At 38.0% G+C, this 14544-nt stretch overlaps 1 protein-coding gene across 1 annotated transcript in view; it reads left to right on the plus strand.

Moving 5' to 3' along the window:
• Positions 1 to 14544, plus strand: part of LOC122050456 (protein NEDD1-like) — a 100834-nt gene that overhangs the window by 11778 nt on the left and 74512 nt on the right. Inside the window, exon 6 of the mRNA XM_042611358.1 lies at positions 11212 to 11640. Coding sequence (XP_042467292.1) covers positions 11212 to 11640 — 429 coding nt within the window. The remainder of the gene's footprint in view (positions 1 to 11211; positions 11641 to 14544) is intronic.

The raw sequence follows: 14544 nt of genomic DNA on the forward strand, positions 1-14544 counted from the left end.
TGTATGGGGAATAAACTTCATGGGGTCATTTCCTCTTTTATATGGGAACAGGTTTATCCTTGTAGCAGTGGATTATTTATCCAAATGGGTAGAAGTTATAGCCTCTCCTACAAGTGATGCTAGAACAGTTATCAAATTGTTTAGAAGCATAATTTTTCCAAGATTTGGTATGTCTAAAGCAGTCATTAGCGATGGTGGATCGCACTTCATAGAAAGACAGGTTGAGAATTTACTTAGAAAATATAGAGTGAGCCACAAAGTAGCAACACCATATCATCCACAAACTAATGGGCAAGCTGAAATTTCTAACCATGAAATTAAAGTCATACTAGAGAAAACAGTATCTACTTCACGAAAGGACTGGTCATTGAAGCTAGATGATGCCTTATGGGCATATCGTACTTCTTACAAGACTCCTATTAGGATGACTCCATTTCGGCTAGTTTATGGAAAGCCTTATCATTTTCCAGTAGAATTAGAACATAAAGCTTATTGAGCAATTACAAATCTAAACATGAATCTCAAGGAAGCAGGAGAGAAAAGGAAGATTCAGTTAAATGAGCTTGATGAATTAAGATTAGATGCCTATGAACTTGCGAGATCTTATAAGGAAAGGATAAAGAAATGGCATGATCAACACATTCTCCGCAAAAGTTTCAAGGAAGGAGATCTAGTTTTATTGTTTAATTCAAGGCTAAAGCTTTTTTCGGGAAAGCTTAAATCAAGGTGAACGGGTCCATTCGAGGTTAAAAAGGTTTATCCTTTTGGAGCGGTAGATATTTAGAATAAAGAACTTGGAATGATTAAGGTAAACGACCAACGGTTGAATGAATATGTGCACGGTATGAAATTAGAGGAGAAACAAAGGTTGTATTTTTCTGAACCTCGTCCTCTTGATTGATCATGTAGTTAGTTCCATTTTATGTTTCTATTTTTCATTAGTAGTATTTTTACTTTGTTTCTGCTTTGTTTTCAGGTTGAAATTTCACTTCTATGAGCTTGCCATGATTTCTTCATAGGCATGGAAGTATTAGAGAAGCAAGAAAGAAGAAGAATCAACAATTGGAGCAAAACAGGGCATGGTCGTGTGCTATACACGGCCAGACATATGCTGCAAAGAAGGGAGATGCTTGGGTCGTGTCTACTTGACATGGCCATGTAGAGTCTCCAGAGAAGAAAAGGTGCATGGTCGTGTCCTAGACACGGTCGTGTGGAGAATCTAGAGGAGGAGAGCTTCTTGGTCGTGTCTCACACACGACCGTGTGAAGAAACCAGTGCAGAAGCATGCACTAGCCGTGTCATCCGACACGACCATGTGCTGATTCCAGAGAAGGAAGCTGGTGAGGTCGTGTCCCAGACACGGTCGTGTATGGTTTCTGAAGGAGAAGCAGGATGAGGTCGTGCCAATTGGCACGACCGTGTAAGATATCCCGAGAAAGAGATGGGCATGGTCGTGTCTCAGACACGGCCGTGCGAAGAAAAATGAATTAGGACGTGCAATAATACATGGCCCAGTCCACACCCTTAAAAGGGGTTAGGGCATTGGGTGTGGGCGGCACACGGCCGCACCCCCTTTTCTTCTTCCTCTTCCTCTCTCATTTCCTTATCTCTAGGGTTTCAAACTACCACTTCTAATTTACTCTTCTCATTCTTATTTTTAAGGCTCAAATCTCTTCTACCATGGAAAATGTGATAAGGGGAACTTCTTCTACAAGGAAAGGGAAGGAGAAGATGGTTGCAACAAAAGAAAGAAATTCTTGTTTCCAAGGTATTTCTAATGACTTTGGTATTATTTTCTTTAGCGAGGAACAACATCTTAGGTATTCTTCCTTATGTAAACGTCCCCTTGTGAGTACCAAATTTATGGATGATGAAACTTTGGAAATATTAGGGTTTAAGGATGATTTAAATTGGTTATTTGAAAGAATAGGTTGGAGTGGTTTAATGAATATGAAATACCCTACTTACCCTAGAATTGTTTTTAAATTTTTAAGTTCTATAATGGTTGATAATATTCAACGTGGGGGTAAACTAAAATTTTGACTATTTAATGAGAATTATGAATGGACGTTAAGTGATTTTAATACTTGTCATGAGTTGCCAAAGAATGATGTGTGTACAATTTTACCTCAGTTCAAAAATTCATATTTTTGGCAACACATTTCTGAACAGTCATATTTTAACCCTCACAATTCGAGAGCTCTTCACATCATTAACCCCATTTTCAGATATGCTTATTTAGTCATGAAAAATACTATATTTGGGAGAGAAGATAAAGAGGGGTTAGTAAGACTTGTGGACTTGTATTGTTTATGGGCAATTGTTGAAAATGTTGCAATATTCTGGCTATTTCTTCCTTAAACATTTAGTGAAACTTGGGAAATCTGACTCTACTACACCTATTGTTTTAGGAGGATTGTTAACTCAGGTTACTTTGGTATTAGGGTGTGATTTAAGTGAATTGGAAATGATTGATAACTCTTGTAGATTAGACTTGGATTCATGTTTAGCAATAAAGATGATAAGACATAAAGAACATGGATATAGTTTTCTTATTAAGAATAATTTCCCTTTAAGACTGCCAAATCATGATTTCACTACCATTCATATTAAGGAAAATTGACGTTTGAAATTAGCAAGTCAACATTCTAAAACATTGTCAACTTTAGCTTCAAAAAGAGTTCCTTTGGTTAATCGTGATGTTCATAGTTTTAATTTCCAAGAACTTCATTCTATTCTAGACAATGTTCATAATGAATTAGATTTGACTAAAAATTTTCTCACTAGTAATGAACCCATGGAAGAGGAACAATTTAAAAAACTGCTAGAATGTTTCAAAAGTGAGAGAGAATTGTGTGAAAAGATTTCTCGATTTATGAATTCTTATAGAGCCCATATGGAATTTAATGAAGATTTTCGAGGCTATATGAGATTTTTCCAAGATGATGTTGATAAACTGTTTGAGTATCATATGTTTTTTAGAGAAGAAGTAAGGTGGTTTATTAATTCCTTCCCTTTTCCTCTTCCTGAATTTCCTGATTTACCACCTCCTCCACCATATTGATTTCATCGGGATGATGAAAAGTTTAAGTCTGGGGGGTGTCGAACCTGATTTTTCTTTTTCTTTATACATTCTAGTTTTCAGTTTTTGCTTGTTTTCTGCATGTTTAGTTTTTTCTTTGCATTTGTTCTTACTTAGATTGCTTGATTTTTGATAGTCACTTGACTATCCTTTGAAAATTTTTGTGGCATACATCTTGAGAACATCAAAACATCATTTATATGCTTTCTTGTCTTCAAGATTAAATGTTAGCACGCTCATTATCTAGCTTCATGATGTTTTAAGTGATGCTAGTAGTATGCTTAATGTACCTCTTTTCTCTATCTTAGGTAGCATGATGTAAGCTAAGTATCATATGGAGATGAGTTTTAGTCTTGGCTTGACCTTAAGGATCTTATCTTTACTTCACCTATACTTGATGCTTGAATGGTTGATATCATTGAAATAGTCATGATTCATTTTGTTTGTTTAGTACTTGATTTCCATGCATGGTGATTTCTCAAACTTCATTTTGGCTACTGGATGAGGCTCAACTCATGTAAGCTCATTTGGAAAAATCAAAATATCCCAACATTTGTGCTAAAAGTACATTTGTAAATAAGATTTGCACAATGCAAATACTTATGAAAAAAAAGTGAAAAAAAAACAAAAAAAAAAGTGAATAAGGGATATAAAAAACAGTTGTCGTGAGTGGAATCTAGCAAGTCACCCCTTTGAGACCGAGTTAGGTTATTGGGGAAATGACTGCTTAGCTTCTCTTGAGATTGAGCATGCCTTTGAGACCTTGGGTTGATTGAGAAATATGAACCAAGTGTGTGGCAAGTAAGTATCTATCACTGGTTACTTGTCTATCACCGGAAACATTAGGAATTCAAATTTGATGATGACTTAACTAAGACATAGATTGAAACTTGAAGAGTTTTGAGTTACTTTGCACTGTGCACAAGAACTTATGCTTGAGTCATACTTAACTTGATTCCATGATCATGCTTGTCAATGAAACTTTTTGATAGAGTTAGGAGAATGGATTAGGGATATGAGAGCATTGTAGAACATATGAATTTAGATTACAGCATTTTGCTTGATGACAAGCAAAGGTTTAAGTCAAGGGGTGTAATGTGCGTATATTGTATACACTTGTTTAGCATGTTTTGACGCACATTCACACACTTCGAACATGCTTTGTCTATGTATTTTCATACTTCCAGCTTTTCTTTTAGCATATTTACTCTTTTTGTTCAGAGATCTACTTTTGTGCATTTTCTGTACACAGGAGTCAAATTTGGTGAAGGTTTTGTGTTCAAGGCCAAATCTGCAAGCAAAGCAAAGGAGGAAGGCACCATTCTTGTACCTCACACTGCCCTGCCATGGGGGGTTGCCCAGGCCGTGTGGAAATCCTTGGTCGTGTAGCTGTAGCAGGAAAGGAAGATGGCTCGGCCGTGTGAACCTCACACGGTCGTGCCAAGATTTGAAGCCAAATGGAGCCCTGGCCGTGTACACCACACGACCATGTAAGATTTCCAGAGACCAGAGAAGCCCTGGCCGTGTACACCACACGACTGTGCTGAGTTTCCAGTGAGCAAGAGGGCTCTGGTCGTGTACACCACACGGCCGTGCCAGGTTTCCAGAGGCGGAGGTAGTGCAGGTTGTGTAGATCTACACGGCCGTGCAAGGGGAGCATTGGCAGAAGTAAGCCATTGTCGTGTCTCACACACGACCTTGTGAGACAAGCAAAGAGGGGAGAGAGCCAGGCCGTGTACCACACACGGCCAGGTCCTGGGGTCGTGTGGCGCCCGAATTTCCCCTTCTATATAAAGGTTTCTTCTTCATTTCAAAGGGGATCTTCTCCCTTTTGGGAGGGAAAGAAGATTTAGGGCGTTCCTCCACCATCTTGGAGTAATTATAAGGATGATTTGATGTAAAACTCTTGTGGATGTGACAATTTCCTATTTCTATAATTTTGCCCTATTTGTATCTATTCTTTCTTGTGTGGATTGTTGTGATTAGGGCTTAATTACCATGCTTGATTGAATGTGTTGGTGCAGGAAGCATCCGAAGATCGACCGTTGTTTTGATAATTGCAAAGGAATTCAAAGTTAAGTTGTTTTGTGATCTAATGTACTTAATTGAGTGTTTCAGGAAAGTCCTAGCTGCGGTTAGATAGGTGAAAACCCCTAGGGGTGGTAACCCTAAGTCATAGGAGGTGGTAACCCTATGCGAAAAGTCTTGGCGGGTCGAGAGCTTCAGGCAAAAGTCCTAGGGGGGTAACCCTAGGTGGAAAGTCCTGATGTCGCGAACCAGGTGAAAGACTGGATGGGTCGGGAAGCGGAAGTCCAGCAGAAAGTCCGGAAGCTTCGAACGCTGAGCAAAAGTCCAGTCGATCTAGAGGATCACACTGGCAACATGTAAATCTCCTTAGTGGAGTAGGTGAGGGCGCGTTCCCCGTAGAGGGAACAATAGGCGTCGGGTCGACCTAGGGTTTCCGGTTGGAAATCCGAAGTTAGACCCAGACAGTCCGATAACTGTTGATTATATATTTAATCATATTTCTATGCTAACTTTGTTTTTTAGGGTTTGTGTTTGGGACTAACACATTTTACAGGAACAAAAACACATTTGACCTCGGATGAATAGTGTCCGAGGCGCCTCCATGTGTAACACCCATGGAGTACTTAGCAAGATTTTAGATATATTTTTATCATGAATAAAAATATGCCTATTGTGTAAATGTGCGAAAATAATAAAATAAAATAGAACCAAAAAGAGATGACCAAGGCTTGAACCTTGGACCTCTTACTAGAGATATGTAGGTGTTAACCAATAGACCAAGAGAAGTTATTATTAAAGAGAGAAGTAACAATATAGTTAAGAGTAAGAAAAGAGCTTTTTCATTGAGAAGGAGAAGTTAGAGTTGCCTTCTCCCTCTCAAAAGAAAAGAGGATTCTTGCTTCCTCTTTTCATTAAGGAGAAATAAAAGAAAGGAGAAGGAAAAGTACATTTTCCCTTCCTTCTCTCATGATGAATAAAAGGGAAATTTAAGAGGAAAACTCATTTTCTCCTCTTCCTCCTTCCTCCTCCTCCTCACCGTGACCAAGATCTCTCCTCACCTCTCCTTGCCGAGATCCAAAAAAACAAAGGAGGACCCCTCTCTAGGAAGGCTCCACAAGCAAGATATTTCCCTTAAGTAAATCAAATAAGGAAGTAAGTATTCCCTCACCTGTGGTACAAGTTGCTTACGTTATTTTCGAAAGATTTGAACTCTTGAAAAAAAAATAAAAAGAGAAGAAAACCATGCTCATGAATCTTAGTAGGTGATGATATGAATTTAGTTAAAAAAAATTATGTTGTATGATGTTTAAGTTTGATCTTCTTATTAATATGTTATTGATCTTCTCTTTTTATAAGGTTCGGCCATGATGAAAATTTAGGGTTCATAAAGCTAAAAAAATTTAGTTTAACATGCTCATGGATTTATTTATGATGTGTTATGAAATTTGTTAGAGATTCATGTTCATATGTTGTTTAGAAGTTATTTCTTGCTTGAGGAAGTTTCGGCCATGATGAGATTTTAGGGTTCATGAAGCTTAAAAACCTAATTTACCATGCTCATGGATTTCTTTATGATGCGTTATGAAAGTAGCTAGAGATTCATGTTTACATGTTGCTTAGAAGTTTACTTCTTAGCTTATGAAGTTTCGGCCATGATGAAATTTTAGGGTTCATGAAGCTTAAAACCTAATTTACCATGCTCATGGATTTCTTATTGATGTGTTATGAAAGTAGCTAGAGATTCATGTTTACATGTTGCTTAGAAGTTTACTTCTTAGCTTATGAAGTTTCGGCCATGATAGAGTTTTAGGGTTTCATAAATCTCCAACCCTAATTTAGTATGTTCATAGGCTTCTTTGTGATATGTTATCAAATTGGCTAGGTATTCATGTTCATAGGTTGCTTAGAAGTCTACTTCTTGTTGTATGATGTTTCGGCCATGATAACTTTTTAGGGTTCATGAAGCTCAAAACCTAAGTTAGTATGCTCATAGACTTTCTTATGATATGTTATAAAATTTGCTAGAAATTTATGCTTATATGTTGCTTAGAAGTTCATTTCCTAGTTGTATGATGTTTCGGCCATGATAACTTTTTAGGGTTCATGAAGCTCAAAACCTAAGTTAGTATGCTCATAGACTTTCTTATGATATGTTATAAAATTTGCTAGAAATTCATGCTTATATGTTGCTTAGAAGTTCATTTCCTATGTGATGAAGTTCGGCCATGATGAATTCTTAAGGTTCATGAAGCTCCAAACCTAATTCAGTATGTTCATAGACTTCTTATGATATGTTATGAAATTAGCTAAGCATTCATGTTGTATGTTGCTTAGAAGTTACTTTTTTTTTATGAACTCTCGGCCATAACTATAATCTAGGATTCAAGAAAGTTTAAACTTAAACTTAGCAAGCCCATGAATTTTCCTTATGATATGATATGAAGGTAGTTTGTTATTTTTATGCTCATGTAGAACTTAATTCCATGCTTTTAGGGGTTTGGCCACAACTAAGTTAAAAGGGTTAGGAAGCTTAGAACCTACTACCTATGCTCATGATATTCTTATTAGCTTATGACATGAATTTGATTTAAGGTTCACATGCTTATATGTAGATGTAACCTAAAACTTAGCATGGTGACTCTCGGCCACCTTATGAAACTAGGGTTAGAGACCCAATCATGACTTTGCTAGGTGTCTCACATACTAGAATATGAACTAGGAGATACTAGTAAATGTTGTCCATGTATGATTATGGTTGTCTACGATAATTTATGTACTTAATTAAGGATCCTCATGAATTATGCATGATGATGACCCTTATGATATGTTTTATGTTTAAGTATGCATGCTTTATGACAAGATCAGTAACATGTTATTTATGTATGTTATGAATTATGCATGATATGATTCTTAAGATGACTATGTACTCAAGCAAGTATGATTTCAAATATGTTGCATGCTCATTTATGTAAGCTTATGAACCAAGCATGATAATGGTTTTATATGATGGTTATGTGTCAAGAATGTATGCCTTATGATATGATAAGAAAATGGCAAAGAGTTGCTTCCCTTAAGTTGGGATTAAGAGCACTCTTCAGGTTAAAACAAGAGCATGACATCTATGATGATATGATATGACAGTTATGATGATATGATATGCATGACATGTACTTTACTTTGTATGGCTTATACCAAGGGTGGGCTCCATAAGCGCCCCTAGACCGACGGACTATGAACGGGTCTAGTAAAAAGGGATGGGCTCCTTAGTACGCCCCTAGGCTGACGGACTATGAACGGGTCTAGATCCCTAGTAGGTTCGGGGCTAGCTACCCTATCCTAGGGATTGCGCGCATTTATGTATGTATGTGGTACAAGCCGGGCCCTCATGATGATGATATTATGTTTAAGTATTAAAAGATATATTTAAAGACATCTTGCACTCGACATGGCATATGTTTTAAAAAGGATATTTTGCATAATGCACCCATTCATATATGATATGTTTCTTTTAAGTTTTATATAACTTGGTGATATGTTATATTTCTCATGATTCACCTCACATGATCTCTTATTTATGATATGTTAGAAACATGATTCATAAGGATATGTTATGATAAGGAACTATGCTCACATTACATATTGTTAGATGATTATGTCTTCATTGATGATATGCTTATATGATTATGCTTGAGATACGGTTTTTATGAGTAGGAAAGAATCTTACTGAGCTAGTGTGCTCATAGCTTACTTCCTTGTACCACAGATAAAGGCAAGGGATGGATGACCTAAGGGAGCTGCAGGAGAGGCAAGGAGGTGTGTGTGGCAGTGGCTCGGCTAAGACAAATAAGACCTGCTTTAATATTTTGTTATGTTCGACATGAACCATTTGTATTTATGTTACATTCCAGTATAACTTTATGATATTTCCGCTGCTTTATGTTATAAGAAAGAAATTTTAAATATGCATGTATCCTGGAATAGTTAAGTAAGTAAGTAGCCCCGTCCCTTTTAGTAGCAAGGAGGACGGGCGTTACAGTTTGGTATCAGAGCCAAGTTAGCCTTCCCACTGCACACATCGAGTCTCTTTCTGCCGCTCCAAGTAAGAAAATTTTTATGATTAGTATATTTCTTTTATGATGCTTATGCTCAGTTTGTTTATTTATTTTATTTATGATGTTTATGCTCAGTTTACTTATTTTATTTATGATGCTTATGCTCAGTTTATTTAATTATTTTATATATGATGCTTTAGTAATATACATGCTTACTTTATTTTTTTTTAGTCACAGTTTTAGTTTAGGTTGCATGATGGTAGGTTAGGGATGATAACACAACAAACTTACAAATAGTTAGAAATGACGTTAACCTTTCGTTAGTCTGGTTAGGAATGATAATAACTTACGCTAGCTCTATTGTCATTAATGAAGATAAGGATGGCTAGAAGACGTAATACCAGAGCAGAGGAAACAACACCTCCACCTGATCTGACGCATGTAGTTACCGAGCTCCAGCGTCAAGTTACGGAACAGCAGCAAATGATCACTGCTCTGCTGAATCAACAGGGGAATCCTGTTACCCCGCCAAGACACCAGAATGTAGTACCAGTAATGCCTATAGTTGTTCCAGTACCACCGGCACCTGCACCACCAGTAGGTCCAGCTCCAGTGGTTCGTCAGGAGGCATATCTGATTCAGTGGCAGAGACTGAAGCCAGAAGCTTTCTCCGGAAACTGTGAACCATGGGACGCACAGGCCTGGTTCAAGACTATGGAGAGCATAGTGGAGTTACTGGATTGGCCTGAACACGAGAAAGTCAAATGTGCATCATTCTGCCTTACCGGAGATGCTAGGATGTGGTGGTATAGAGTGAAGGAAAAAAGACAAGTAAATCAGATGACGTGGACAGACTTCGAGACAGAATTTTTTGAAGAATTTTTCCATATGCGAGTCACAAATAAACACTATGATGAATTCACCGAGTTCCGGCAAAGTGATATATCAGTCAATGAAGCCGTTAAGAAATTCAACCGCCTAGCACGCCTGTGCCCAGAGTTGGTCAGTACAGAGAGAGAAAGGGTTAGACTTATGCTGAAGATGCTCAGACCTGAGATAGCCCTAAACGTGGCCGGCGGAGTTAATAGACCGCAGACCGCCGAAGAATTAATCAGCAGCGCTCTGATCACGGAACACTATCAAAAGGCAATGAATGAGGGCAAGAATTAGACTCAGTCAGGGGGACAGAAATCACAAAGTAACTGAACCAGCTGGAAAGGAAATCATAGTGGCAAGAGGAAGCAATGGAGTGATTCCAAGAGTGGTCCAGCAAGCAAGCAACTCATGTTCCCTCAATGTACTACTTGCGGAAAGAAGCACCCGAGGACATGCCGTATAGGTACTAACAGGTGCTACAACTATGGAATGGAAGGACATATGGCTCGGAACTGCCCTACTCAGATCCAGACACCTATCCCTCCGCAGGTCCAGAACAAAGGTGCGCTTCCACAGCTACACCTGATGCAAGCTGCAATAGAAGGCCCGCAGATAAGCCAAGGGAGACTGGAAGCTCCACTAGTAGCGACGGATGCCAGAATTTTCTCCATCACCAAGGAGGATGCGGCCAATGCTTCCACGGTCGTCACAGGTCAGATAATTGTCTTTAATCAGTATGCTACTGTGTTGTTTGACACTGGGGAAACACACTCGTTTATTTCTACACCTTTCACGGGAAAGATAGACATGCCACCCCAAACCTTAGACTGCAAATTTTTAACAACGTTACCATCGGGAGATGTGATGCCATCCACACATATACTGCGAGTCGCACCCGTCAGAATTGCAGACAGAGAACTCTACTGTAATCTGATAGTTCTGGACATGCAGGATTATGATATTATACTGGGCATGGATTTCCTGAGTAAATACAGAGCTTTGATAGAGTGCGGAAAAAGAAGAGTAATTTTCCAGCTTGAAGCAGAACCGACCTTCGAATTCATTGGAGAAAACAAGAAAGAAGTTAAAAAGTTTTTATCAGCTTTAAAGGCACAGAAGATGTTAGATGGTGGATGCACTGGGTTTCTAGCTCATGTGGTTGATACAAATCAGGCAAGGGAACTGAAGCCAAAAGATGTCAAAGTCGTATGTAACTACCCAGAGGTATTCCCGGATGAACTACCAGGGTTAGCACCTGACCGAGAAATCGAGTTCGAAATTGAATTGATCCCTGGAACAAAGCCGATCTCTAAAGCACCTTACCGTATGGTGCCGGCTGAATTGGAGGAACTTCAAAAACAGCTACGGGAGTTGCTCGACAAGGGACTTATCCGACCTAGTCACTCACCATGGGGGGCTCCGATACTGTTCGTTAAAAAGAAAGATGGGTCTATGCGAATGTGCATAGATTATCGAGCACTGAATAAAGTTACAATCAAGAACAGATATCCCCTACCACGGATTGATGATCTGTTCGACCAGTTGAAGGGGGCCACTGTTTTCTCCAAGATTGACTTGAGATCTGGCTATCATCAAGTGAAGGTGAAACAAGATGATATACCGAAAACGACCTTCCGAACAAGATATGGACATTATGAGTTCGTAGTAATGCCCTTTGGGGTGACAAATGCTCCTGCTCTATTCATGGACCTGATGAACAAGGTATTCTCAATATATCTCGACAAATTTGTGATTGTTTTTATCGATGATATTCTCATTTATTCGAGAACCCAGGAAGAGCATGCTAAACACCTGGAAATAATTTTACAAATTCTTTGGGAAAAGCAATTGTATGCAAAATTCTCCAAATGCGAATTTTGGCTCGACCAAGTATCATTTCTGGGTCATGTTATCTCTAGGGATGGAGTAATGGTAGACCCAATCAAGATCGAAGCTGGCAGTAACTGGAATAGGCCAAGGAATGCCAGCGAAATCAGGAGTTTCCTCGGACTAGCAGGTTATTATCGGAAGTTTGTAGAGGGTTTCTCCAGAATCGCAGCACCAATGACAGCCCTCACTCGGAAAAATAAGAAGTATGAATGGACAGATGACTGCGAGAAGAGCTTCACAGAACTGAAAAAGAGACTGACCAATGCTCCAATTCTTATTCTTCCGGAAAGCAACGAAGGATTTGATATGTATAGCGACGCTTCTAAATTAGGACTCGGAGCTGTACTCATGCAAAATAGCAAAGTCACTGCCTATTCCTCCAGGCAACTCAAGGAACACGAGAAAAATTATCCTACCCATGATTTGGAACTAGCAGCCGTGGTTTTTGCTCTTAAGATATGGAGACATTATCTATATGGAGCACAGTGTAAGATCCATACAGATCACCAAAGTCTGAAATATTTCTTCACACAGAAGGACCTGAACATGAGACAAAGAAGATGGCTTGAGCTAGTCAAGGACTATGACTGCGAGATCTTTTATCATCCGGGAAAAGTGAACAAGGTGGCTGATGCACTCAGCCAGAAGTTGTAGGCCACCGAAGTACCCGGAGCTATTTTAAGTTCGAGGACGAACTTTTATGAGGTATGGGGGACTGTAACAACCATGGAGTACTCAGCAAGATTTTAGATATATTTTTATCATGAAAAAAAATAGGCCTATTGTGTAAATGTGCGAAAATAATAAAATAAAATAGAACCAAAAAGAGATGACCAAGGCTTGAACCTTGGACCTCTTACTAGATATATGTAGGTGTTAACCAATAGACCAAGAGAAGTTATTATTAAAGAGAGAATTAACAATATAGTTAAGAGTAATAAAAGAGCTTTTTCATTGAGAAGGAGAAGTTAGAGTTGCCTTCTCCCTCTCAAAAGAAAAGAGGATTCTTGCTTCCTCTTTTCATTAAGGAGAAATAAAAGAAAGGAGAAGGAAAAGTACATTTTCCCTTCCTTCTCTCATGATGAATAAAAGGGAAATTTAAGAGGAAAACTCATTTTCTCCTCTTCCTCCTTCCTCCTCCTCCTCACCGTGACCAAGATCTCTCCTCACCTCTCCTTGCCGAGATCCAAAAAAACAAAGGAGGACCCCTCTCTAGGAAGGCTCCACAAGCAAGATATTTCCCTTAAGTAAATCAAATAAGGAAGTAAGTATTCCCTCACCTGTGGTACAAGTCGCTTACGGTATTTTCGAAAGATTTGAACTCTTGAAAAAAAAATAAAAAGAGAAGAAAACCATGCTCATGAATCATAGTAGGTGATGATATGAATTTAGTTAAAAAGAAATTATGTTGTATGATGTTTAAGTTTGATCTTCTTATTAATATGTTATTGATCTTCTCTTTTTATAAGGTTCGGCCATGATGAAAATTTAGGGTTCATAAAGCTAAAAAAATTTAGTTTAACATGCTCATGGATTTATTTATGATGTGTTATGAAATTTGTTAGAGATTCATGTTCATATGTTGTTTTGAAGTTATTTCTTGATTGAGGAAGTTTCGGCCATGATGATATTTTAGGGTTCACGAAGCTTAAAAACCTAATTTACCATGCTCATGGATTTCTTTATGATGCGTTATGAAAGTAGCTAGAGATTCATGTTTACATGTTGCTTAGAAGTTTACTTCTTAGCTTATGAAGTTTCGGCCATGATGAAATTTTAGGGTTCATGAAGCTTAAAACCTAATTTACCATGCTCATGGATTTCTTATTGATGTGTTATGAAAGTAGCTAGAGATTCATGTTTACATGTTGCTTAGAAGTTTACTTCTTAGCTTATGAAGTTTCGGCCATGATAGAGTTTTAGGGTTTCATAAAGCTCCAACCCTAATTTAGCATGTTCATAGGCTTCTTTGTGATATGTTATCAAATTGGCTAGATATTCATGTTCATAGGTTGCATAGAAGTCTACTTCTTGTTGTATGATGTTTTGGCCATGATAACTTTTTAGGGTTCATGAACCTCAAAACCTAAGTTAGTATGCTCATAGACTTTCTTATGATATGTTATAAAATTTGCAAGAAATTCATGCTTATATGTTGCTTAGAAGTTCATTTCCTAGTTGTATGATGTTTCGGCCATGATAACATTTTAGGGTTCATGAAGCTCAAAACCTAAGTTAGTATGCTCATAGACTTTCTTATGATATGTTATAAAATTTGCTAGAAATTCATGCTTATATGTTGCTTAGAAGTTCATTTCCTATGTGATGAAGTTCGGCCATGATGAATTCTTAAGGTTCATGAAGCTCCAAACATAATTCAGTATGTTCATAGACTTCTTTTGATATGCTATGAAATTAGCTAAGCATTCATGTTGTATGTTGCTTAGAAGTTACTTTTTTTTATGAACTCACGGCCATAACTATAATCTAGGATTCAAGAAAGTTTAAACTTAAACTTAGCAAGCCCATGAATTTTCCTTATGATATGATATGAAGGTAGTTTGTTATTTTTATGCTCCTGTAGAACTTAATTCCATGCTTTTAGGGGTTCGACCA

Source organism: Zingiber officinale, chromosome 3A (genome assembly GCF_018446385.1).
Source record: "Zingiber officinale cultivar Zhangliang chromosome 3A, Zo_v1.1, whole genome shotgun sequence".
Classification (NCBI taxonomy): Eukaryota; Viridiplantae; Streptophyta; class Magnoliopsida; order Zingiberales; family Zingiberaceae; genus Zingiber; species Zingiber officinale.